Source organism: Esox lucius, chromosome 11, assembly GCF_011004845.1.
Source record: "Esox lucius isolate fEsoLuc1 chromosome 11, fEsoLuc1.pri, whole genome shotgun sequence".
Taxonomy (NCBI): Eukaryota; Metazoa; Chordata; class Actinopteri; order Esociformes; family Esocidae; genus Esox; species Esox lucius.
Window position 1 is genome coordinate 37,112,937 of NC_047579.1, and position 25,278 is coordinate 37,138,214.

At 47.3% G+C, this 25,278-nt stretch overlaps 1 protein-coding gene across 3 annotated transcripts in view; it reads right to left on the reverse strand.

Annotated features, from left to right (window-relative positions):
* Positions 1-4,753: 4,753 nt before the first annotated feature.
* brd4 (bromodomain containing 4) overlaps positions 4,754-25,278 on the reverse strand; it is a 31,857-nt gene continuing 11,332 nt past the window's right edge. Inside the window, exons 2-21 of one of the 3 annotated variants that reach the window (XM_034295030.1) lie at positions 19,631-20,060; positions 18,198-18,335; positions 17,603-17,738; positions 17,071-17,456; positions 16,540-16,929; positions 15,598-15,726; positions 14,879-15,157; positions 14,127-14,344; positions 13,647-14,023; positions 13,374-13,481; positions 12,518-12,717; positions 11,272-11,482; positions 10,583-11,124; positions 9,777-10,065; positions 9,395-9,501; positions 8,688-8,847; positions 8,235-8,368; positions 7,818-8,023; positions 7,326-7,566; positions 4,754-7,066 (exon numbers count right to left, since the gene is read on the reverse strand). In XM_034295030.1, coding sequence (XP_034150921.1) covers positions 6,998-7,066; positions 7,326-7,566; positions 7,818-8,023; positions 8,235-8,368; positions 8,688-8,847; positions 9,395-9,501; positions 9,777-10,065; positions 10,583-11,124; positions 11,272-11,482; positions 12,518-12,717; positions 13,374-13,481; positions 13,647-14,023; positions 14,127-14,344; positions 14,879-15,157; positions 15,598-15,726; positions 16,540-16,929; positions 17,071-17,456; positions 17,603-17,738; positions 18,198-18,335; positions 19,631-20,060 — 4,750 coding nt within the window. In that variant the 3' untranslated portion in view covers positions 4,754-6,997. Of the gene's footprint in view, positions 7,067-7,325; positions 7,567-7,817; positions 8,024-8,234; positions 8,369-8,687; positions 8,854-9,394; positions 9,502-9,776; positions 10,066-10,582; positions 11,125-11,271; positions 11,483-12,517; positions 12,718-13,373; positions 13,482-13,646; positions 14,024-14,126; positions 14,345-14,878; positions 15,158-15,597; positions 15,727-16,539; positions 16,930-17,070; positions 17,457-17,602; positions 17,739-18,197; positions 18,336-19,630; positions 20,061-25,278 lie in introns of all 3 variants that reach the window. The other 2 variants (XM_034295029.1, XM_029123844.2) reach the window with 2 other exon arrangements.

Here is a 25,278-nt window from a genome sequence, read left to right on the forward strand (position 1 = left end):
TGAACCTCTCTTCTGGTCCAGATTAATCCTTTAGGATCTACAGGGGAATTACTGAAATTATTGAAATCTAGAGCAGGGTGTGAATATTTTTGCCCACTTTTACAGCACACATTCCTTCATCTCATATGCTCACCACTTAATGTATTGTACATACATTTATATCCACTTCAGTGGATTTTATTTATTCTTTCCTTTTATTTAGTTTTTTATGTGCATAATTATTAAGAACAAATCACAGAAGTGCAGGACTTGAAGGATCTACTGCTAAAGTCTTGGTGCCAGATACCACAGGACACCTTCAGGGGTCTTGTAGAGTCCCTGCCTCGGTGGGTCGGCGCTGTTTTGGTGGCACATGGAGGACCAACAACATATTAGGCAGGTGGTCATAATGTTTTGGCTCATCAGTATATACTGAATAAAGGAACACACACTCACAAATAATCTTTCAGTTCAATATAATGTATTATTAGAGGTTACCTAATGTGGACCTTGCTGGAATATCTTCAGATACTGAAATAAAAGCCTTTAATCATGTGTGTTGTGAGTGACTGTACCTGAATGCAGTTCTACTGAAATGTGAACTTTGGGACTTTCATAAAATGGATCTAACTTATTTACAGAGACACCTGGGCTAGAATCAACAATCCCATTTACCCCAGAGGGACAAGGCAAGGACGTGCTCTTTTGCCTCTGCTTTTTGCTTGACAAGTCTCTCGCTAAAAATGTTAAAGACATTCAATGTAATGTGTTATTAAACCCCAATGAAGTATCCCAGTCAATTTATTTGATACATTCTCTGGATATAAAATGTACTGAAATAAGAGCCAGCTTATGCCTGTACAGATGCTTAACTCTTCTTGGCCAGAACAGAAAAATCTACTTACCTGGCGATAAAAGTTATGGTTGACTATTCTCTATATGAATTAGATGGAAGTAAATGATGACTTTTCTCTGTATATAGTATATACTAAAACATACTAAATAATATATAAATATTCTCCTATATCTAAAATCATTAATAAATGTTCTTTATTTAAAGCAACCCTCCTCAATCTTACAGACATGTCATGTAATGTTATTTATTTGTGTAATAAAAAAAAAAATTCAAACAAGAAAAAGGGATTGTGCTTTCGGACATCCAACCTACCACAAGGAGTCATGGTTAGGCAACCCTGTCCACAGGGAGGGGCTGAGAGAAATTGTGCCAAAATCGCCCAAAGAAACAAAAGTGGGTGGGATTTAGCATGTGGGTGTGATTTATACACTTTCAATTAATCCAGCTGCTTATCTCATATCATCAATAAACACTAGTGACCCAGTGCCATTGGAAGCCCTGCATGTCCATGCCATCACACTGCCTCCACCGTGTTTTACACATGATGTGGTATGCTTAGGATCATGAGCCGTTCTAAGCCTTCTCCATACTTTTTTCTTCCCAAAATGTTGGTACAAAGAATGTTGTTCCAGACCTGGGCTGGCATTTTTCAATGTTTTTCGGCAAAATCTAATCTGGACTTTCTATTCTTGAGGCTTATGAATGGTTTGCACCTTTTGGTGAACCCCCTGTATTCTCATGAAATCTTCTCTTTATGGCAGACTTGGATAATGATATGCCTACCTGGTGGAGAGTGTTCTTCACTTGACTGGGTGTTGTGAAGGGATTTTTCCTTTACCACGGAAAGGATCCTATGATTATCCACCACTTCCGTGGATGTCCAGGCCTTTTGGTGTTGCAGAGCTCACCAGTGCTTTCTTTTTTTCTCAGAACATACCGAACAGTTGATTTGGCCATTCCTAATGTTCCTGCTATTTCCCTGATGGAGATTGCAGCCAAAGGATGGCCGGTTTCACTTGCATTGAGAGCTCCTTTGACCGCATGTTGTGGTTTCAATTCTAGACCTTTTAGCTGCAAAATAAATAACAAAGGAATAGACCACACCTGTCCATGAAACAGCTATTGAGTTAATTGTCCAATTACTTTTGCTCACTTGAAAGAGGTGGCTATATATTAAAGAGCTGTAATTCTTTGCAGCTAACATAATTCCTAAAACCTTCCTCCAATTTGGATGTGAATACCCTCAAAATAAAGCTGAGAGACTGCACTTTAAGCCCGTATTCAATATTAAACTGTAAGCTGAAAATATATTGGTAACAGCCTAGATAACAAAACTTTTGTCAGTGTCCAATTATTTCCAGACCTAACAGTCTCTAAAACAGAAGCACACCCCTCTTAGAGTATGCAATCAAGTTTTGTTATGGTAACAGATTAACTCATGGCTACAGACTGAAACTATGTTGCTCAACACGCTTATCTTGTCAATAAGGCCTGAAGGGTTGTGGTATATGGCCACAGTTAAGGGCCGTTCTTATCACTACCTGGATACACCCATTACTGTAGCTCTGTGGTTTACTGCAATGGCCATGTACCAGAAACAATTATTTGTTGCTTCAATGAACTGCTAATCAATTAGAACTATAAAATCTGTTCTATCATACCTGTGGTATATATTCAGCCAGTCAGCCATTAGGGTTCAAACCGCTAGTTTTACAAGCTCTGTTAGCTGCCAAGAATCAGAGTGGTGTAAAGCGTTAGGCATGCAGAGGCACAGTCCTATCCAAATATATGGACATGCTTGCACTTACATCTCTCAAAGTTACCAATCATTATTGCAGATTAAAAACCAACTACATTTCCCAAATGATCCCCCCAGAGCTAGTGCACAGTTCCACAGAGGTTTGGCGATGATTACTGCCGAAAAATGTTTTTTGTATCTACCACAGAGTTTGCTGGAACACTGGTATTTTCTCATGCTATTATTCATCGGCTATAAACAATGATTCCGTTTTTTTGAGGGATGTTGTAGGTTTGCGGTGGTATTTTCATGTATGGCATCAACTGCATCAATTCTGGTGAAATTCAGTTTTCTTCATGACTAAAGCATTGTATAGTGCCCCGTCTCAGCCCCAAAGTCTTATGCTGCTATATTATTGCGCTGGGGGAATAGGGTCAGTTCTGATTCTCCACTATAAATCCTTGTAGATCTAAGGAATGCATTTTCTAAAATGTCCCTGTCTCCTGCCCTGTTTTAAACTTAGGAGGACATGAGGTCTTGGCCCACACCTCCGGAGTACAAGGCTTCAAAGACTTGTTGCTGTCCCTGTCCAAAGTCCTCCTGTTTGTGTTGCAGATCAAGAAAATACCCGATGATTTCATCTGCCACTCTGCTAGCGTGTCACATCTGTCAAAACACAAACTATCAACTCCACAGGCTGTCCCTCCACTGCCACCCGTGGAGCAAAAAGGGGTTCAAAGGGTCTCCCTAAAAATAAATTGGCCACATTTCAGAGATGGGCGTGGCCTAACATCTGGGTTGTCAGTTTCCTTCCCACGTAGGGGAAAAAATATGAATACGTATTCACTCATTTGTCCAAGTCGTCGTTCCGGATAAGCATGTCTGGTAAACGACTTAAATGTAACATATTGGTTCAATACTGTGATTAGAAAGTTGTACTCTAGTCTGGTGCTTCTCAAACCTGTTTTGGGGACCCCCAGCTGGTATCCTATGCATCCCAGAGCTCTCACATGTGAATCAACAGGTCAGCTAATTATCAAGCCCTTACGTTCATGAGAACGGCTGCTTTAGTCTTACACAGCCACTCACATAACTGGACTACATTACTACAAGCAAGACACTGAGTAAATTGATTCATGCCAATGAAATGATAAAGGAACACCCTCTTTTTTTGTTTATTTTTTATTTTCTATAAACGAGATGAGTTTACTCCATGATCATAACAGATTGAATCATTTACCTCGACAGACCACTCACATACCAAACAATAATCGAGGGAAATGTTAAACAGAACCCCCACCCCCCCCCCAAAAGAAACTGAACACAAAATAAAATACCTGAATAAAGCAAACTCTCTGCTGAGCACATTCTGTGAAGAATCCATTTCTATGGCACATAACGAGCAAGTTACCAACAGTTACCATGGGGATAAAAATAAAGAATTATTAAAAAGGCTTAAAGGAATGAAAAAGGTTCTTATCCTTTTCATAACTTGTCTAACAGAACAAAATTATATATATATATATATATTTATATATATATATATATGAAGGTGACTTTAGCAAGGAAATGCGTTCTCTTGTATTTCTGTTAATCCCTATTTAAGATGCTCGACTGCCGCAGGACATTGTCCCAGCGCCACACGCTAAAATCAACCACGGTCACGCACGCACTCATCCGCACAAACATCCTAACACACATAAAAGCTAACGTGGCGCAGCAGATACCAGTCTACTTAAAACTACTGATTGGATGGGAAACGTTTTTGAATAAAGGTTACACTCATCATAGAAGTCCGGCAGAAACTAGATATTTAAACCTGAATATCGTTAAATGGGTAAAATATAAAAAGGCAATTTTTTTAATTTTATTTTTTACACAAGCTCTCCCTTAAAATGTTCACCCCCTCCCCCGACCGCCTCTAAAACCTTTCCCACCCGTTATGTTTACCGACCCTAAGTGTAACATATGCCAAATAGAATCATAGAACTATACAGGCACGGGAGAAAAACACTCCTGGAGAGAACGCAGAGAAACAGATCAAAGCTTCGTTACACCATACCGCTGACCTGTCTTCCGCTCCGACTCCAATAACAGAATTAGAACTCACATGTATTCACTACAATTGAACAAGAAATAGGATAGAAATCAGATTTTTTTTCCCCAATAGCTTTTCTGTCCAATTTTAAGTCGTTTTTATTCCTCTTTTTGTCTGCAGCTTACAGGGGCATGCCTTCCATTACTCCATTAATGAAAACTGAGACTCACACACAGACAGAATATCGCCCTCTGCAATATTCTAGAGGAGCTGGCTGAATCCCAAATGGCTCCCTCAATCCCCTTTCTAGTGCACTACCACTACAGTACCCCATTAGCCACGGTCAAAAGTAGTGGACTTTATTTAGGGAATTTGGGACACCCATGCAACCGTGTACATCGGAAGCATTTCAAGAGCCCGGTTAGGTCGATAAAGCGTTTAGAAGATCACCTTTTACCCCGGTTCTTGTCCGCCACCGGCACTAGGATAAAAGGGTGGGGGAGGGGGGCTTGGGCACAGCCCGATCACAACACTTTGGATTTGTTCACACAGGCAACCCAACACCAGTGATTATACACTTCCAATACACGGCTTCATTGTAAATCTGGATAATGTGACGTATCCTTGAGATAGGATTTGAACTATGCACACTCCGGGCCAAAATTACAGCGAGGAACAGGAAGGAATCAACCCAGCTGCTGAATCGAATGGTAATGGACACCGATTCTCTGGTTCAATAGAGTGAATGTGAATCCGCTGCAAAGAGGAAAACACCATTGATTAATTAAATTAACGAGAACACTTTCCAAGCTGTCCTTAAGCATAGCAATGCACAAGATGTTATAGTCATGGCAAACTCAGACTCCAACCAACCAAGAGAAGCTCTAGAAACTGCTAGAGAATGGCCATGTTCTAAATAACACCCTATTACCTCTAGAGGTGCAATAACCTTTTGGCCAGAAGCCCTTAAAACTAGAGCACTATATAGGCAATAGGGTGTCATTTGAATTCCCCCTGTCTCTAGTAGTGATCCTGCTCTGTTCTGCTCCAGGTTCATACAATGAAGATGAAGAAAATATGAAATGTGGAAAAACTTCAAATGGTTCTGCCTTTAATTAACACTTGTTGGAAAAATGCATATATTACGTTTTGTCCTCTTCTACAAACTACCGAAAATGCTTTGTGTGAAGAGGTGTGAAAAGGACAAGAAAGAAAAAAAAATCTATTTATATATTATTAAGAGAAAACATGTTAAATGAACAGAGAAAAAGCATTTGTCGAATGAGTAGGAGTAGTTCAACTTTAAAAAGGTAATGGTTGTTTGGCATAGACGTTGGTCAGGGAAATGTGGCGTGAGGGGGATGGGGGGGTAAAAATAAAAATATACAAAAAAACAAAACAATTAAACCGGATGAACAGTAAATCATAGAATAAGAAAATACATCTTTACAGTAGATCCTACGTAATGAAAAAAGAAATCTGCACATAAATCTGCCTCCCTCCTACTCACGGACTGCTGTTAAGGATTTGTTCATAAGCCCAAGCAAGGGAGAGGTCAGCCTATCTAGTGTACTGTCTCATGTGTGTGTCTCTCTCTACTGGACAGGAGAAGTTAGACTGTACCTCCTATCATGAGACAAAAATGCATGTCAGAAGTCCCTGCCCTCGCCCCCACACACACACACACACACACACACACACACACACACACACACACACACACACACCTATAACCCCCGACACAAAACATCGCATAAAAACACTTATTCTGCCCCTCCCCTCAGACGTGTGTGGCGATCCACATGAACGTCCTGGTCCGTACATATGAACGAACCAATCATCACCACTTCACTTGTTTCTCAGAGCATTTCACCATTGTCAGCGGTTTTCCTTTTCAGTTATCGTCTTTAATTTCCATTTACAGCACCGTCCCTCCCCCCACTCCATCCCTTGTGACAGAAAGAGACAAGTGATCACGTGACCAACAGAAGTCCTTTCCCTCCTGTCCTGGTTCGACTGGGGGGTGGGGTTGGGGTGTCCACAAGGGTAAAAGGTCAACTTCCCCCGGTAAGAAACGACACCAGAACTTGGTTGAAAAATCCCACTGGTGCCACCTTAAGTCCGCGGAGGCCACGTGTCAGGGCGGCCAACAGCCCGGCAGCGCTCCTTCTGCCTGGGCCAGTCCAGCTGGAGATCAGCATCTGGCCTGCTCTGGAAAAGGGGGATTGATCGCTTTACCTCCTCCGCCTTAGTTATTGACCCCCAAACCCACCACCTCCTCTGATGTCACACAGAAGAATCAATTTCATCAGTAATTCCATATTTATAACTCCATTATTTTGTGTACTTTTCGCAGTTTTTTTGTTTCTGGCAGTTCCTCTAGTGATCAGAACAAGTTCTCCTCAAAGATAGCCATCAGGTCGCTTTGGAAATTCATGTCGATGGTCGCTGTCATCTGGGAAGAAGAACACAAACAGAGCGGTGTCAGGAGAGCTTGTAACTCCGAAGAGAGACTGACCAGAAACTCATTTAGAAACATCTGTAGTGCTCCTCCCCTACTGTCAAGGCCCAAGGACATATTTTGGAGGAGAACTAAAATACAGACCATGAAGGGAAAGGGGAGGATCTCTCAAAACAAATGTGACTTATGACACACTGCAGAGAATCACAAGAAAAAATCCCCAAAGTCCATCTGAACAAAAACCAAGTCTCACCGCCTCTCTCCTCCTCCTCTCCTGCTCGCGGCGTCGTGCCACCTCCCTTTGCTGGTCCAGGGCGCTCTGGGCTGAGGGCTGGGGGGGGGTGGGGGCCTGTGGGGGCTGGGGCACTGGGGTCTGCTGCTGGGGTGGTGGGATGTGCTGCTGGGGCTCCAGGCGCCTGCTCCGGGACTCCTCATGGACCCTCCTGGACGGCTGCTGAGGCTCTAGGATGTCATCGTCATCCCTGTCACGACCCCTGGGGAAGGAGAGAGAGGGAGGGAGAGAGTGTTTCCAAAAGATTAGAGGCTGATGTTTTTGGCAACCCGGACATGTGAAACAGAACGGCAAACTCGATTCCGCCGACTGATTTGGTTCATTCATGGAGGTTCGGCAGACAAACAGGGATGTTCTTTCTTGCCAAAGAAGACCAGTGTAAAACATCGACATGACTGTTTGGCCTGTTTGAGATCTAGAAAACATTTTCCCAGAGGCTGGTGTTATTCCCACCTTAGCTTCTCCTGTTCCCGACGGGCTTTGTCCCGCTCAGCCTGCTCCGCTTGGGCTTTCAAGGCCTTCTCCCGCTCTTCCTTCTCCCGGGCCGCCCGGCGGAACTGCTCGAAGCTGTCGCTAGAAGACTTCACCGCAGATGAAGGGGCTGACGTCGACTTCTGGGCCAGGCTGGCCCACGAACCCATGTTCTTCACTTTTACATCCTGGTTGGATGGACGACAAAAACAGACAGAACGAGAGAGGAGGAGATTAAAGAAGAGCAGACGTATTAATAAAAGGTCTGAACAACGGGTTTCACTTCTACTCATCATGTGATGTTTGCACAACAGGTAATATAATGTGTATATGCATGTTTCTGGCGTGCGTGCGTGCGCTAGCACTGTGTGGCAACATGTTGCCCTGAACTTCACCCACCTGTACCTTTTTGGGGGCGGGGGGCGTCTTGGGCTCCTGTTTGAACTTGTCTTTGTCGGGCAGCGATGAGGAAGGAGGCCCACTGGACTCTGACGTGCGGATGACAGGCCGAGAGGCCTCCATCGCCTTGACATCTGAAACACATCCGCACACGGTTCAGCCTGAACACGTGACAACACACACACAACCACTGGTTTTGGAACAACACCTTGGATTATTAAAAACGGGTGCGGGGTGTGGTAGCTCATGCTGCAGGTATGTACTGAGAAACACTATTCCTCAATAACCTAACCTTTCTGCCTGACCTCAACACAACTCAAATTCTCTCTCAAAACCCCAGAGTTGGATGAGGCTTCACGTTAAAGCGAGGACCGGACAAACGTGTGTCCGTTAATTTTCCCTGTTACCATGGCACCCCACACGGACTGGAAACAGAAAGCAGTGTGTACTCACTGTGCTGTGTGTGGCCCGGGGCCGAGGCCTTGTTGTGGTTGTCGGGGTGTTTGTGAGGGTCTTGTCTCATGGCCGGGCTGAACGGCTCTCCTCCTCCTCTCATTACGGGAGAGGGAGGCAGCTTCTCCTCCTTCAACCCCACCAGGGCTGGCGGCGCCCGCTGCTCCTTCAACACACAGCCAGAGGGGGATAAGGGGCACATTCTGGGAGATCCGGGATCTTCAACCGAGGAAATACACTCTGAACATCGACCTGAGCGCGCACCACCGTGACCTGAGCGCGCACCACCGTGACCTGAGCGCGCAGCACCGTGACCTGAGCGCGCAGCACCGTGACCTGAGCGCGCACCACCGTGACCTGAGCGCGCACCACCGTGACCTGAGCGCGCACCACCGTGACCTGAGCGCGCACCACCGTGACCTGAGCGCGCACCACCGTGACCTGAGCGCGCACCACCGTGACCTGAGCGCGCACCACCGTCAATGCAGGCCAACAAATACACAATAACTGCATTATCTAACTTCACACGATGACCAGATTGGGCTAAAAACATGACTTGTCCTGTTACACTGAGCAGGGACAGGGTGCACTCTGTTCTCTTTTCCTTCAGGGGAATATCATTGGCTCTAACTGGCCAGGCAACCTGAACTATGAAGAGATCCCTCTAGTACCCGAGTAGAAACAAAGAAGCAGACGGAGAAACTCACTTTCTTGGGTTGCAGGTTGTGAGGCGGAGAGGGGTGCGACATGGTAGGGTACTGGGGAAGGTGGGGGGAGGGCATCATGAGGGGGGAGGGGTTCTCCCTTAGGTGCCCTGCAAAGAAAGAAAGAGGTTAGTCACTGTTTTCGTCTACATCAAGTCCCTCAGCACATTGCATCATAATAACTGACAAAACACACAGAGGTGCTTCATGTGAAATACATATGTTGACCCCCCCCCCCATATCTTAATAATATGGCTTGTGTCTTTGGTGAACCAAAAAAGGAAATAAAGTAAATTATAGTAAAAGGGAAGACCTGGGACACAGAACCCTGGGCAGTGGTGCTCCAATGAGTCTATCAACCAATTAACCAATCAAGACCCCTCACCGCCGTACGGGTCCGCCTTGACCTGCCGCGGTGACGGATGCTGCTGTTGGATGATGTGCTGCGCCTTGCTGGAGGGCTGAACGGGCCCCTTGTGTTGCACCGGCGCCGCCTGCCTCTCTACCGGGCCCGTCTGCTGCTGGGGCCCTGGCCCCGGGGTTGGGTACCCCATCTGGACATGCTGCTGCTGGAGGTGCCGGGCAGCCTGGTGAGGGGGCAGGATCTGCTGGGGCGGGTGCGAGGAGGCGGGGGGCTGGGGGGCCTGGAGGGAGGAGGGGTGGGGGGGCTGCACCTGGAAGAAGACGACAGGGTAACATCAATGACCCATGGGGAGATTCAACACTAGTGTATGGGACATAAACATATTGACTCTCAGCCTACTGGACGTAACATTCACAATATATGGTGGCCGTCTGGAAAATAACATCCATGTACTGAAAGGAAACTATACCCAATGTCATTACATGGCTCTAAGACCAACAACATTTACTCAAATTACCACCTGAACATACGGTAGTAATTTCCTATTTCTACGGAAGTGCCAGTTTTGTTCGTTTCCAGAATAACCGCAAGATAACGTCTGGCGGTATCACAATTAGATAACAGTTAGCAGTATCATAATAGCCAATGGAAAAGAGATACTTCAGATTTAAGAGCAGGACGCGTTCCTCCGACCCAGCCGCTCTGCTTGACCTATCGCACAGCTCGCTCAGCCAGGCAATCGGCCAGACTGAGCGCGCTCGGGGAGAGAACCAGCCATACCCCCACCCCGCCCAATGTCCACACTACAGTACGTCCATGGAACCGACCTGTACAGACGGCAGGAGGGGAGCCTGGTTCTGCTGCTGCCGGCCCTGGAGGGACTGCATGAGCTGCTGGGGGAGCTGTGTAGGTGGCCCAGGCCGGGCCTGGCCCTGCTGGAGCTGCTGCAGGTAGAGCTGCACCTGGCTGAGGGGCAGCGATGGGGCCGCCACCTCCTCATCATCCTCCAAGAGCATCTGGGGGGGCTGGGAGGACAGCAGGCCCTGCGGGGTGAGGGTGGGGGGAGACAAGGGCCGCTGCTGGCGCTGCAAGGACTGCGAGGGGGCGGGCAGGAGGATGTGGGGTGGGAGGTGGTGCTGGGGTGGAGGGGGGGCTTGCTGCTGCGCCTGGAGTTGCTGCTGTTGTTGTTGTTGTTGCTGCTGCTGCTGCTGCTGCTGCTGTTGTTGTTGTTGTTGTTGTTGTTGCTGCTGCTGCTGCTGCTGCTGCAGGGTTGGTGGGGGTGCTGCTTGCTGCTGGGGGGGTTTCGGGGGGAGAGCGGCGGCCCTGTTGCTAGGTCGAGACGGCTGCTGTGGCAAGGCGTTGTGCAGGGCTATAGGCAGAGGAAGGTGTCAGGGGTCATGTGGGAAAGGCCACCATAACAAAAAGAGAAGGTCAACTGGCTACCAGGTTAAGCTGTGAACAGAGAACACAAAGACCACCTGACCACAGACGGTGTCGTCTGAGCAACAGGACTTACCTGGGTTAGGGTTGAGGAGGACGGGGTGTTGGTTGAGGAAAGGGTGTGTCTCTGGGGACACAGCCCCCCCGGCTGAGTGAGCGTTAAGGTGGGGGGGCCCGGCGGGTGACGAGTGATGGTGCTGGGACAGGTGCATGAGGGGCTGCTGGCCGAAATTGGGGAGCGAATCAAATGTGTTCTCCAGCAGCTGGGACGACTCCAAAGCCGTTACCTGGACATTACATACCCACACTGTCAAACTGCACTGCTCCTGAACACATCTACTGTCAAACAGCACTGCTCCTAAACACATCCACACTGTCAAACTGCACTGCTCCTGAACACATCCACACTGTCAAACTGCACTGCTCCTTAACACATCCACACTGTCAAACTGCACTGCTCCTGAACACATCCACACTGTCAAACTGCACTGCTCCTGAACACATCTACTGTCAAACTGCACTGCTCCTGAACACATCTACACTGTTAAACTGCACTGCTCCTGAACACATCCACACTGTCAAACTGCACTGCTCCTTAACACATCCACACTGTCAAACTGCACTGCTCATTAACACATCTACACTGTCAAAGTGCACTGCACTGCTCCTGAACACATCTACACTGTCAAAGTGCACTGCACTGCTCCTGAACACATCCACACTGTCAAACTGCACTGCTCCTAAACACATCTACACTGTCAAACTGCACTGCACTGCTCCTTGACACACCCACTCGCCAGGTACATTTGTTTTGGCTTGATACTCCAGAAGATAATTTAAACAACAAAAGAAACAGATGCCGCTGACAAGTATCACAAGCTTGGTACTGTCATGGCTGGGACTGAATACTAAAACGCAGAGTAATAAAAATGTGTGAATTGTACTAATAGTTTTGGTACCCTTTGAGTAAAATGTAATGCTGTCCTATGTTTATGGAAACACTGTTACATTATAACTGACAGCATGCTCCTTATCCTCCATCTAAAAATGCAATTAACCTTGCAGCCCAAATAAGTTTTTTGTTTATTGTCAAATATAATGAAATGTAATAAGCTTTTATTATCCAGGATAAGTACTGATGTAACCAAACAAATTGTCACAAATCTTATTTTTAGGATTACAATGGAATATTTGTGTCTTATCATGGATTATTTCCAACGTTGATGATACCTAACATTCTCGAATAATTTACGTCAGTCGTTCTTTCTGGGGGAGGAGGCACCTTATTGGCGGCAGGGGAGGGGTTATGGTGTTGTTCTTACCGGGGGAGGAGGCACCATATAGGTGGCGGGGGAGGGGTTATGGTGTTGTTGTGGCTTCAGATGTACGCTGGGCTGAAGGACAGGAGCCTGGGGTTGGGGCTGATTCTGGGGGAGGGACCCTGCTCCGGGCATGACATGTTGGAGATTGGCCTTCTTCCCATCCTTGGTCCCTTGGCCTTTCTTCTGCTTGGGAGCCATTCCTGACACAAAAAAGGAAGACGGACAAGACAGTCGGTGTTCACCACACCGTTGTAATATTTGGAGATTTAGCAGACTTTATCAGGAGATTTTATTAAGAGTGACTCAGGGTTGATTGTCTTCCTCTTTTCCCCCCTACAATGGCCAGGTCAGGGACACGATGTAACAATTTATGGGATTTTTTTCTTCAGATGCTCTGTCCCCAATTTTTTCTCTCATCTGTCCCTAATGTCATCCCTCGTGGCGCTCTGTCCCTAATGTCATCCCTCGTGGCGCTCTGTCCCTAATGTCATCCCTCGTGGCGCTCTGTCCCTAATGTCATCCCTCGTGGCGCTCTGTCCCTAATGTCATCCCTCGTGGCGCTCTGTCCCTAATGTCATCCCTCGTGGCGCTCTGTCCCTAATGTCATCCCCCGTGGCGCTCTGTCCCTAATGTCATCCCCCGTGGCGCTCTGTCCCTAATCTCATCCCTCGTGGCGCTCTGTCCCTAATGTCATCCCTCGTGGCGCTCTGTCCCTAATGTCATCCCTCGTGACGCTCTGTCCCTAATGTCATCCTTTGTGATGGTGTGTACCTAATGTTGTTTCTCATGATACTCTGTCCCTGAAGTTATCCCTCATGAGGCTCGACCTCTAATGTTAACCCTCACAAGTCCTCACCGGTCTCCTCCTCACTGTCCGAGGAGCTGGAGTCACTGCTGTCGGAGTCAGAAGAGGAGCCCGTCTTGGTTTTGGCTGCTGACATAGCTTCCATGGTCTTCTCTGCCACTGCAGGAGAAAGTAAAGACAGGCATTCACATATTGTTCACAAAATTATCCAATCTTTCTTGAACCTATATAGGTACTAGGCCCCAGAACACGACAGTATAATAGGGGAGTACTTAACCAATAAAACTAAATAGTATTTAGTGACACACAGTAAGTAGGACTCACCTGGAACCTTCTTTTTGTTCTTGCGCAGGCACGATGACACATATCTCTCCAGCTCCCTCAGCGTGGACGGCTTGAGCGTCTCAAAGTCGATCTCGATCTCGTCCGGGTTGGAGTTCTTCAACGAGGGCTCCCGGGACTGGATGATGTGGACCACTCGGCCCAGCTTGTCGCCAGGCAGCTTGTTGATGTCTAGGCTCAGCTGCCTCTTCTCCTCGTAGGACATGGGCTTGCCCTTCTCGCCGGGGGCTCCGGCCGTGGGGTCCTCCTCCAGACCATCCCCCAGACCCGAAACGGGCTGCAGGGCCGGCGGCTGCAGGCCCGCCTGAGGACCCAGCGCTGCAGAGCGGTTGTTCTTTACAGACCCTCCCTCCTTCTTACTGCAGGACCGGGAAATAGAACACAGAAAATTGTGTGAACATCCAAATGACCCAGCTGCATCACAAGTGCGCTGGCTCAGCTGCGTCACTAGTGTATGCCCACCTGGTCTTCTTGGTCTTCTTGGGAAGGAGCTCCTTGCTGCTGCTGTTGTTCTTGGTCTTCTTGGGGAACTGGATGGCCGGCTCAGGTAACTCCTCCACCGCTCCTCCTTTCCGTTTGTGCTTGTCTTTCTTCTTCTCCTTCTTCTCCTTCTCTTTTCTCTTTGGTTTGCTGGCCTGCGGCTGCGATAGTGCCGCCAGCTGCTCGTGTACAGCCTTGAGCTGAAATGGAAAAGGAAATGGTCAGAAACACAAACGGATGCCTCGGGTGGGATGTCTCCAGCACCAAAATAAAAATGTGTGAAATCATATTAATTAGTGAAAACTAAAAATAGGATATTGGTAAATGTGAAGGAAGAAACATAGGGACATAGAAAAATCTCTCTGATAGGGTCATTCTATTCTACATACCACAATATAAAGATATGCACTGTCATATTAAAATAGGATAAACTACAGGACTACAGGTCTTATGTGAGTTGATCAATTTATTCAAAATAACTTACCACAGACCAATACTGTAATCAATTCAACACAACATTCCCTTGGCTATAAAACCTTAGTTACATTGAAACTATATTGATTGTACTGCCTTTCAAACCTCTGAAAGTGACCTTTGACCCCTGATTAAATACATATCCCTATCTGGGGGATCACGATAAAACGTTTCAGTTTAGAAAAACACAATTTAATCAGATCAGCTGAAGTAATCCTGTTCATATATCTGGGGTCAAAGACCTCTTAATCGCAGCTCACCTGCTCCTGTAGCTCGGCCAGCCTCTGCGCCCTTTCCTCCTCAGAGTCGTCCGTGGAGGATTCTGACTCCGACGACGAATCACTGGAGCTGTCTGAGGAGGAGGCAGTGTGTTTGACCGAAGAGCTGGTGCCTAGGTTGGAGGAGGCGGGGTTTTGGATGGGCGGTGGCTGGGACTTGATGATTGGTGCAGAGGAGTGAAGCAGAGCGGGGGCCGGGGTCGTGGCCAACATATCCTCAGGCTCGTCCGGCATTTTGGCGAAACGCATTTCAAACACATCCTGTTGGAGAAAGAAAAGGAGGCCACAATGAGCCTCAGCGTTGATAGAGAACTGACCTGGGTCCTTTTAAGTACATTGAAACACAGGGAAGAAATTGCAACGTCAAAACCTCCATTTTCGTACGTTGTTATGAAGTACCTCCAAATTACAAAAAATTTCATCCCCTTACTATACAAATCCTAGATTTAAAAACACATTCGTCAGCCACAGTACAATGGAAAATAGCTGACTTTGTAATACTTAGTATAACTACATTGATTGTGTTGTTATGGTGTTTTTACGTAGTATATCCACAGGGTTAGTGATACTGTGTTATCTTGTATAACTGCAGTCATAGTGTTTTTGTGTTATGTTGTAAAACTACAGTCAGCGTTATTGTGTTATGTAGTGTAACTACAGTGATAGTGTTGTTGTTATGTAGAGTAACTACAGTGTGTTACCTGTAGTTTGCGTGCCATCGCCACCACCTCGTGGTCTGGTGGGTTGTATTTGTAGCAGTTGGAGAACATTAACCGCACGTCGGCAGCAAACTCCTGGGCGTCTCTATACTGTCTGTTGTCCAGCTTCAGCTGAAAAACACCAGAACCCCTCATCAGTCCAACGGGCTGAGTCACACGGGGGGATCGGTCCACCCGGCTGAGTCACACGGGGGGATCGGTCCACCCGGCTGAGTCACACGGGGGGATCGGTCCACCCGGCTGAGTCACACGGGGGGATCGGTCCACCCGGCTGAGTCACACGGGGGGGATCGGTCCACCCGGCTGAGTCACACGGGGGGATCGGTCCACCCGGCTGAGTCACACGGGGGGATCGGTCCACCCGGCTGAGTCACACGGGGGGATCGGTCCACCCGGCTGAGTCACACGGGGGGATCGGTCCACCCGGCTGAGTCACACGGGGGGATCGGTCCACCCGGCTGAGTCACACGGGGGGATCGGTCCACCCGGCTGAGTCACACGGGGGGATCGGTCCACCCGGCTGAGTCACACGGGGGGATCGGTCCACCCGGCTGAGTCACACGGGGGGATCGGTCCACCCGGCTGAGTCACACGGGGGGATCGGTCCACCCGGCTGAGTCACACGGGGGGGATCGGTCCACCCGGCTGAGTCACACGGGGGGATCGGTCCACCCGGCTGAGTCACACGGGGGGATCGGTCCACCCGGCTGAGTCACACGGGGGGATCGGTCCACCCGGCTGAGTCACACAGGGGGATCGGTCCACCCGGCTGAGTCACACAGGGGGATCAGTCCAACCGGCTGAGTCACACAGGGGGGCTAAAGGCACTGTTTCCCCTGGAATATTTTCCCATGAACACATCCGTGTCACCAGAAATACCTCCTAACATAAACCTGAAAAAGGGGTAGAATCTCTGGTGCTCACCTTGATGGTGGCCAGGTCCATGGGGTGTTTGATGATGTCGTGGTAGTCGTGCAGGCCCAGTGCCTCCACGTCCACAGGCTTGTAGAAAGGCCAGGCGTAGGCTGCGTGCTTCTTGTTTAACATATCCCGCACCACGCCGGCGCAGTACCGAAGCTGCTCCTGCTGCTTGGGGCTGTGGCCCCCAACCCCCGGGCCCCCAACGGGCCCCAGGCTGAGGCCCGGCTGGTGCTGGGAGTCCGGCGCCTCCTTCTTAAGGAGCTTGGCGGGCCTGGCACTCTCCCGCCGGGGCAGAGTCTTCCCCGACTTGGATTCAGCCGGTGAGGACTCACTCAGCTGGTCGTTGGCCGTGGGGGTGGTCGTGTCCGCTTTCCGCTTCTGGCTCTTTCTCTGCTGGAAGGGGTGGAAGGAAGGACGAGAAGAGAGAAATCAAAAGAAAAAAAGAGGTGCATTTTAAGTCGTGAGCTTGAATTGTAGTCTGTAGTGTTCCGATTCCCGTGCTATAACGAACAATCCAAACCCCCCCCAACTCACTTTGGCCACGGGCACTGGGTTCTGCAGGATGGGGGCGGCACTCTGGATGGAGGAGGGCGGCAGGGTAGTCTGGGCGGGGGGAGTAGGAGGCATGGAGGTCATGACGGGGAGCTTGGGGGGGGCCAGGAGGGGCGGGTCCGACGAGCCCATGGTGTATGGGGCCCCCAGCTGTGGCGCATGGGTGTGCGACGGCAGCTGGGGGGGCACGCGGGAGGGCAGCGACTGCATGAGGGCCTGAGGAGGTAGACAGGGAGGACCCTGGGCCTGGTGACCCAGCGGCACTGGGGGTCCTCTGGTCTGCGGGACCGGGGAGTGGTCGGAGAGGCCCCGCGTTTGAGGGGTGGCGGACGGAGAATCCATCGTGGAGCCCGGCTTCACACTCAGACCTGGGTAGGACAAACGGGTGGGCAGAGGGGCCGGATGCGATTCAGTGAGACGAGGGGCGAGTGAGTGTGTCTGTGTGTTTTTGTGAGAGAGCGATGGAGAGGGGGTGTGTGTGCGCGTGTTTGCCAGTGTGTGTGTCATACGCCACCTCCATCCCGTCGACCCCGGCCTCGTCCCTTTCCGGTCATGACAGCGATTTCCGTCTCGTTCTGGGGCATCTCCGTGATCTTCTGCAGAAACATCTTCTCCAGCTGCTCCGCCATTAAAACAATGTCGTCTCCGGGCTGCCAACAGGGGGTGACAAACACACTGGAATTACAACCCTACTAGCCGGGGACGTCGTTACTGCAGTCATCCACATGGACCGACACCATCAGACTGGTGCAAACGGGAATCAAAACACACTGAATAGAACAGGAGTCCCCCTACATGGATTTCAAGACAGTGCTCTTTTTCCTCTTTTTATAATTCAAACAAATGGAACCAGGCGACCAGTGTCCATTCGCATCACCTGGCCCTGACCAGATCTATACAGTAGTGGACTACTACAACACTGCGTTATTAGTTCTGCTGTGGCTCGCTTGGTTAGAGTGCAGCGCAGCAGCTTTGTGGGTTCAATTCCAAGGGGAAAGCCCTCACCACTCGAGTGGTTGGATGAGAGCGTCTGCCGAATGGGTGGAATACAAGTAAACAAGAAACTGATGATTTAGTTGATTTTAAGGGTGGGATTGTGGCAGAAGTACCTTGTTGTAGATGTAACAGTTGGTGAACATGGTGTTGAAGTCTTGAATACATTCCTGGGCGTTCCAGTAGTAACTGTTCTCCAGCCGCTTCTTGATTGTTCCCATGTCCATAGGACACTTAATAATCTTGTAGTAGTCCTGGAAATGAGAACGTAATTGATTACACGCTTCAGACTATGTTCTAGTGGGGCCACAGGACACATTAAGAAAGAACTGTTCGGCGTGGGGACCTCGGCTCTGTCCACACAACGACCTGCACCAATACTTAGAACAGGATGCGTGAATAATTAAAACACAAGGCCTTCTAAGGTCTGATCATGGTCCAGAATGCAGCGCTGTTAGTTTATACTCAAAATCTGCATTTCCAACACACCGGCAGGATGCGCTGTCTCCTGTCAGAGACCGTCCAACACATCACCCCAGGTTGGGAGGTTAGAGATAACCTACACTCCAACAAACTCGCCCTCACAGTTGTTAACGATGGAGGAGGAGTCACGGTGCCATGGTAACCAAGTGGGAAGTGTGAATTCACCACAGGATGAGACTGACCTACTCTGGTGGGAAACTCTTTACAAGTGGGAAACTCTGCAATCATTCTGAGCGGCCTCTTCAACACGATGACCTCTGACCTCACCTACATTCTACTGGTCTATTTTTTGACAGTTAAATTTAACACAAAAGATGAACATAAAAATAAACTATTCACTAATGTGTTCCGAAGCTGCTGTTTAAATTTCATGGTTGTCATGTCTTCTTGGCCATTAGTCAGTTGGAATTTCTCACTAAGTTCAAAGCTCCTGAGTATCCAACAGCTATTAATCACTGGTAAATCAAGTCTTGCCGCGAGGGGACCCAGCAACAGAATGGAAAAACGACAGGACCGGCATAACAAACCAGTCACATAGCAGGAACATGACAAACTTTCCATTGTCCTCGAAACCTGACCTAGGATTTATGATGTTCATTGGCTGGTACACCCTTGTATCCTCCTAAACATAATAATTATCCCCCAAGGATGCATTCGGATGATAGACTGACAGAACGAGCCCACGTTTAGGTCATAGAGTCCTTTTATAAAATAGTACTGATGTTATGGTGTATCCTTCAATGTAACCGTCAATGTAATCTTACATGGATTTATATTTTCACCCAAATGTCATTCTAAAGGTTGTTGGCATATCTGAATAACTGCTCATCCCAGGACATCAACACTCATGATTTAAAATACATTTTGGGTGAAGGGTTCAGACACAAGAAAACGTAAAACCATCTGTAGACAGTCTTTAGAACGGTAATTCGTTTGCAGATTCAGTAGTATTAGTGTTCTAAAAGACAGTTTAGTGAATTCTATTCCTAAGAATGTTTCAGTTTTCCATGACGTACGTCTCTACAATTCTAGTCCATACAACGAGACACAGCACGAGAGAACTTACCGGCAGGTTGAGTTTGACCGCGTCGACGGGCGCCTGGAAGGGCCAGGAAAAGTTGTGCTTCCACAGGGTCTTCAGCACGGCCTTCAGCAGGTACTGCAGCTGGTTGGTCTGCCGTTTGGGCCGCGACGGGTTCACGTACTCCGGAGGCGGCGGGTTGAACTCCGGCACCGTAGGCACGTAGGCCGGGGGCTGGGGCTGCCCTGCCTGGCTGCTGCTGCCCGACGAGGACATCTGCACCGAGGCGGCGTCCAGGCCGTCGCCCATCCTGGCAGAGGTGACGGGCACGGGGGCCGAAACGGGGACGAGGATTGGGGCAGGGGCGGCGGTGGCCGCGGGGGCGGCGGAACACCAGTTGTTCAGTCTCGACGGCGGTGCGGATGACTCCACTGAGAGAGCACCGCTGATTCCATTGCACTCCTCACTGGTCTCTCTGGAGGTAGGCGGGGTGGGGGGAGGGGCAGACGGAAAGACATTAGCAACTGTGCCAACCGTATGAACACTCTTGAAACAATCTGCGCAAGTATTTTTGCAAGAACTGAGACATTCGAAACAAATGTCTGCAGTCTCATCTCATCTTCCCCCTAACTCTCAACCTAACTAGCCAACGTCGACATCACAAAGCATTCTTCATGCAGGAGGGTTCGATGACGGTGATGGACAAAAGAAGCCCACAAAGTGGCTAACACCCCGGTGTCAAAATGCCCGGAGCAACACGGAAACACAAAAAACACAACTTGTCCCAAATGCATCCAAGCAAACCTTAGCAGCAGTCTGATCAGGTTAAAGAAATGACAAAAGGAAGGGATGTATATCTAAGGTGCCGAAGACACCATCGTCCCTCTCCTGCCCAATTCAGCATACAGGTGGTGCCCACACTAAACCCACCCAACACCCCAGGCCTCCACCTGTTTCCCATGTTTACATACTGCACATATCTTTTAACCTTTTCACGCGTGAGTTTCAAATATGCCTTAACGGCCCCCCAGAGTGAGTTTTTTTGCGCGTGAGTTCAGCACTCACTCAGAGTTCCAGAATTTGATTGTGACGTCACAAAAGATTTAATCTGCAGCTTCCCAAAAACACCACGCTGCTTACTAGTTATGCATCTAATTTTTTATTTAAATTATATTAACAAACTTCTACAGGTAGTAAGGTTAAAAATGTATATTGAATAATTATGAACCAATCTTAAAAATGCTGTCCTATTTCTAAAGATCGCGGCGAGAAAGATACTGAAACGCTTCACTTGTATCAATAAAACACGCAATCTATCAGGCAATAGGTGGTGTGTAAATAGTTTTACGTAATTATTCAGAAGCTCTCAAAAAATTATAGATTCCGATTCTTGCATTTAGTAATGGACAAATGCGATCAGTGAAAAGGTAGATTTTTGAAGATTAGGAGCTTTTTTCTCAACAAAAGTAGTGCTGTAATACTGTTTTAGTTTGTGCCATCGGTTTGCTACTAGATCTGCCAATTGAACTATTGTGCGTGAACCCTACCAAAACAAACTGACTGGATTAACCCCATGTTAGCTACATGCATTGAGTGGCGTTCAGACGGTTGACATGAAGTCACTTTGCCAGGTAAGGAACACTAAATACATTGCATTGCAAGCTTCTCTTTTTGACTCAAATTCAAAGAGCTGCAAAGAGCTGGTTTATGTGTAACTGTAGCTAGCTAGCAAACGTCAGCTAACCGCTAGCAAACGTCAGCTAACCGCTAGCAAACGTCAGCTAACCGCTAGCTAACAAAGTTTGACCTGTAATGCAGTGCAGCTAAAATGAAGATCATAGTTTTCCCAGGATGGCAAATCTGTCCGAAAGACTGGCAAATGTAAAATGACCATCAGGTCTTAGAGTTACTCACCTTTCTTTATCTTTGATTGATAAAAAGCATAGCAGCACCCTCAACAGGTAACGTAACTTGAAAGTTTTTACACAATGATTTTGACAGGTTGTCAGCTCTTTCAGGAAATGGTTAGATGCTCTATAGTAGTCGCTAATATAATTCGTTTTTGCGTATTATGTTTATTGTAGAAAATCTAACTTCTAGTGTTGGCTACCTGTTGGTACGTAAGTAACACTTTTTTATGCTTGCTACCTGGTTAATAACATAGTGTGGTCTTGAAACAATTACAATCAGGAAATGAAGTTATAAACGCTGTTTGAGCTAAATGTGAGTAAATAACAGCGCGGTCTGACCAGCCATTGTTACGTCACTCGTACCTAGGCGTTCTAATGATGCGTTCTAAACAATACGTTCTAATCACACCGATGTGATCGTACGCTTCAGGGACCACTCTAGACTGATCACACCGGTGTGATCGTACGCGTCAAAGGGTTAATTTTCTATTGTGCCCTCATCAAGCATATTTATATTTGTCCTGGGTTTAGAGTTGCATCTGTGCCCAATTAAACTAAAAACTGAAAATTCAACAGAATTGAATGACACTACATTTCTGCTCTGCGCTGGAACCGTACCAAACAGTGACCCTGAAACCACAAGACGAGCTGTTGGTTAAACGTGCTGCCATTGCAGTTTTCTAAGCATTTATGCGGTTCGGTGTTGCAAAGGGGTGTGAATCCCTCATACTTTCCATCCTGCCGTGAGCGTGATCACATGCTGGTTAGCGGAAGAACCGAGAGATGAATGAGCGTGAAGTAGGGTGGAATTTTCCTGGATGTCTAGTGAAGTGAGACTGTGTTCTTGTTAGACATTTTCATGGTTTTGTTTACATGCCCGGTTGTTTTGTAATGTTAGTCTGACTACTAAACAACAGTTCCTACAGCAATTCAATTAAAGGGCAACTTAACCTAGAAATACATTTTCTAAATGTTTCCAGGCCTCAGAAGTTGTCCTTACACAGTTTCAGTCTCGCTGTGGACTGAGAGCAAAGACCTTATAACATTTCTAAAAAACAGAATTTAAAAAAACAGTACCCTTTCTATGGGGCCCTAAAGAGGAACCTGAACATTTTTCTAATGTGACATTTTCTGGGGGATTTTCGCTGCCTGCCAGAGGCTTGTGGAATGTGTATGTACTGGCCGTACGCGTGTGTCTGGTGTCAGACCGTGCCAAACTACAGCTGCTGACCTCCTGACTGGCCCATTAAAGGTCTCGATGTTAAATCTGAAAGCAGCACGGCACGAAGGCTTGTGCCGAATGATAAAGGGGTTTCCGGAGAGGCACAGGAAGTAGTGGGCCCTGCAGTGGGGGCAGTGAGAGGTTAACCACCATCACTCCGTTGTAGTCTCAGAGCCATGACGCTGATCAAGCCTGGATCGGTGTGGCTTTATAGATTACAACTTAGGGTTCAACGTCGACGTCACCGCCCCCCGACCCCACCTGGGCTGGACAAGGTGTCATCTTTTAATGCACTGGCGTCATTCAGGGGCTAGAGGTTGGCTGTTACGTCACGCAACGACAAGCAGTGGTGCATAACTTAGCAATGTAATTACCTTGGGCTTTAGGATCATTTTGTACGAATACAAACGTAGACTGCAGAGGAGGGTGGGGCACTGCTCCAGCAGGGTCAACCAGAGGTCACATCGAGTGTTGAGCAACACACCGTGAGACTTCAGAGGGTGCTTGCAAAGCTGACTCAACAGACCAGAATGGGGTTTATGGTGAACAGGGGGGGGGGGGGGGGTGGCCCTGATTTGTTAATATTCCTCAAAATGTAAAGGGAAACCTAGACATGAGCAAATGTCTTAAGTGGAAACATTCCTTGGTACAACCTTGCCTAAGTGACACAGTTTAACATTTTCTTTCTTTGATTTGACAGCTGTGACATGCCCGTTCTGGCACAAGGCAACTGCTAGAACAGTGGATGATTAAGCATGCATGAGCCCTCCAGCCAAAGTCGCCACAAGAGAGCCTGCAAGAGGGATCAGGGATTTCTACCGGAGAAGCGGTTAACAACGCAATCATGACCCAACAGAGCAACTGTATAGAACAGCATACTACTCTCGGACTGATTTATAATCATATTTTTTGGTAAATACCTTACACGTTGACAAGCTCGTTTAAAATGTAGCCAACAAGGACTGTAAATTAGATCTTTGGGACGTTCTGTGAAAAGAACAAATCTGGAATTTGGCAATATTACAGGCCATGTGATTTGCGCTATGATCTCAACTTCTACACTCACACTGTATGCCCTGGCATTCTGACCTCGTTTTCCACTTCATTTTGAAAATTCTTATTGTGCAGGGCAGTAGTTGCCTACCTAGGGCCACATTAACTTCCTTGTCGTGAAGTGTTATATAAAAGGACAAGAACGATTCCAATTGACATTTATGTCAGCTCACAAAACATGGAACCAACACTTTATGATGCGCTCTATTTTTGTCCAGTAAACATTTACGCACGTTTTTCAGGTGCCTATCAGGAGTATTTATTGGAAAATATTGGAAAAAATAAAGCACCTTGAGTATTGTGCCCAGATTGCACTTCGCCCCTCTTCCAAACATTTCCGATATTGTACCAGCGTACTTTGACCTTGAACGGCGTGCATCCTACGCAATGTGTACTCGGCAGGTCCATCTCAACCGCCAAAAAGAAACACAATGAAACAAACAATCTGTAGAGATATATGGCACCTACAGAAAGCATTCAGAGTCCTTGACGTACGCCATATTTTGATATCGCATAGATATTTGTATGTATGTTAATCATTAAACATCTACACACAATATGGCAAAGCAAAGAAACACTTCCAGAAATATGTGCAATTAAAAAAATATATAATTACGGAATTCTCTCATGTATATACAGTACCGGTCAAAGGTTGGACACACCTACTGATTCAAGGGAATTTTTATTTTTGCCATCTTCCACATTGTAAAATAGAAGTGAAGACATCAAAACAATTAAATAAAAATGTGTTACAGATCAAAATACATATTGTAGATTCTTTAAATCTGTCACCCTACGCCATGAGAGCTTTGCAGTCTTCTCAACAAGCTTCATGAGGTAGTCACATGGAATGCATTTCAATTAACTGGTGTGCCTTGTTAAAACAATTTGTGGAATGTCTTTCCTTCTTAATGTTACCTTCTGTCATTACAGTTAACAGCCTGAAATTGTCAATTAACAGCACCTCAGATGGAGAGATTTTTGGTTCCAATTGGCATGTCTTGTGAGGAGATAATCTCGGCATATGTGGTTTCCACTGTGAAGCATGGAGATGGTGAGACGGTATAGGGGTCCATTACTGGTGACACTGTCTGTGATATATTTAGAATTCCAGGCACATTCAACCAGCATGGCTACTAGAGCATTTTGCAGCAAAACGCCATCCCATCTGGTGCTCGTATTGAATCTAAAACATGTCACTTCCACAAGGTTACATGAAATACTCAACCAAGTGTTAAACATTTTTATTTGTTCAACACTTGTTTGGTTACTATACCATTCCATGTGTTATTTCATAGTTTTGACGTATTCACTATTATTCTACAATAGTGGAAAACAGTAAAAATAAAGTAATACTCTTGAAAGAGTAGGTGTCTCCAATCCTGACTGGTACTGTAATGCCACGTTTCCACTGGTGCTTTACCCCGGTACCAGGGCTACACTGGTGATTTATGCTAATGTTGGCTCCAGACCTTTGTTTCCAGAATACATTTGGTACCAAGGACTTA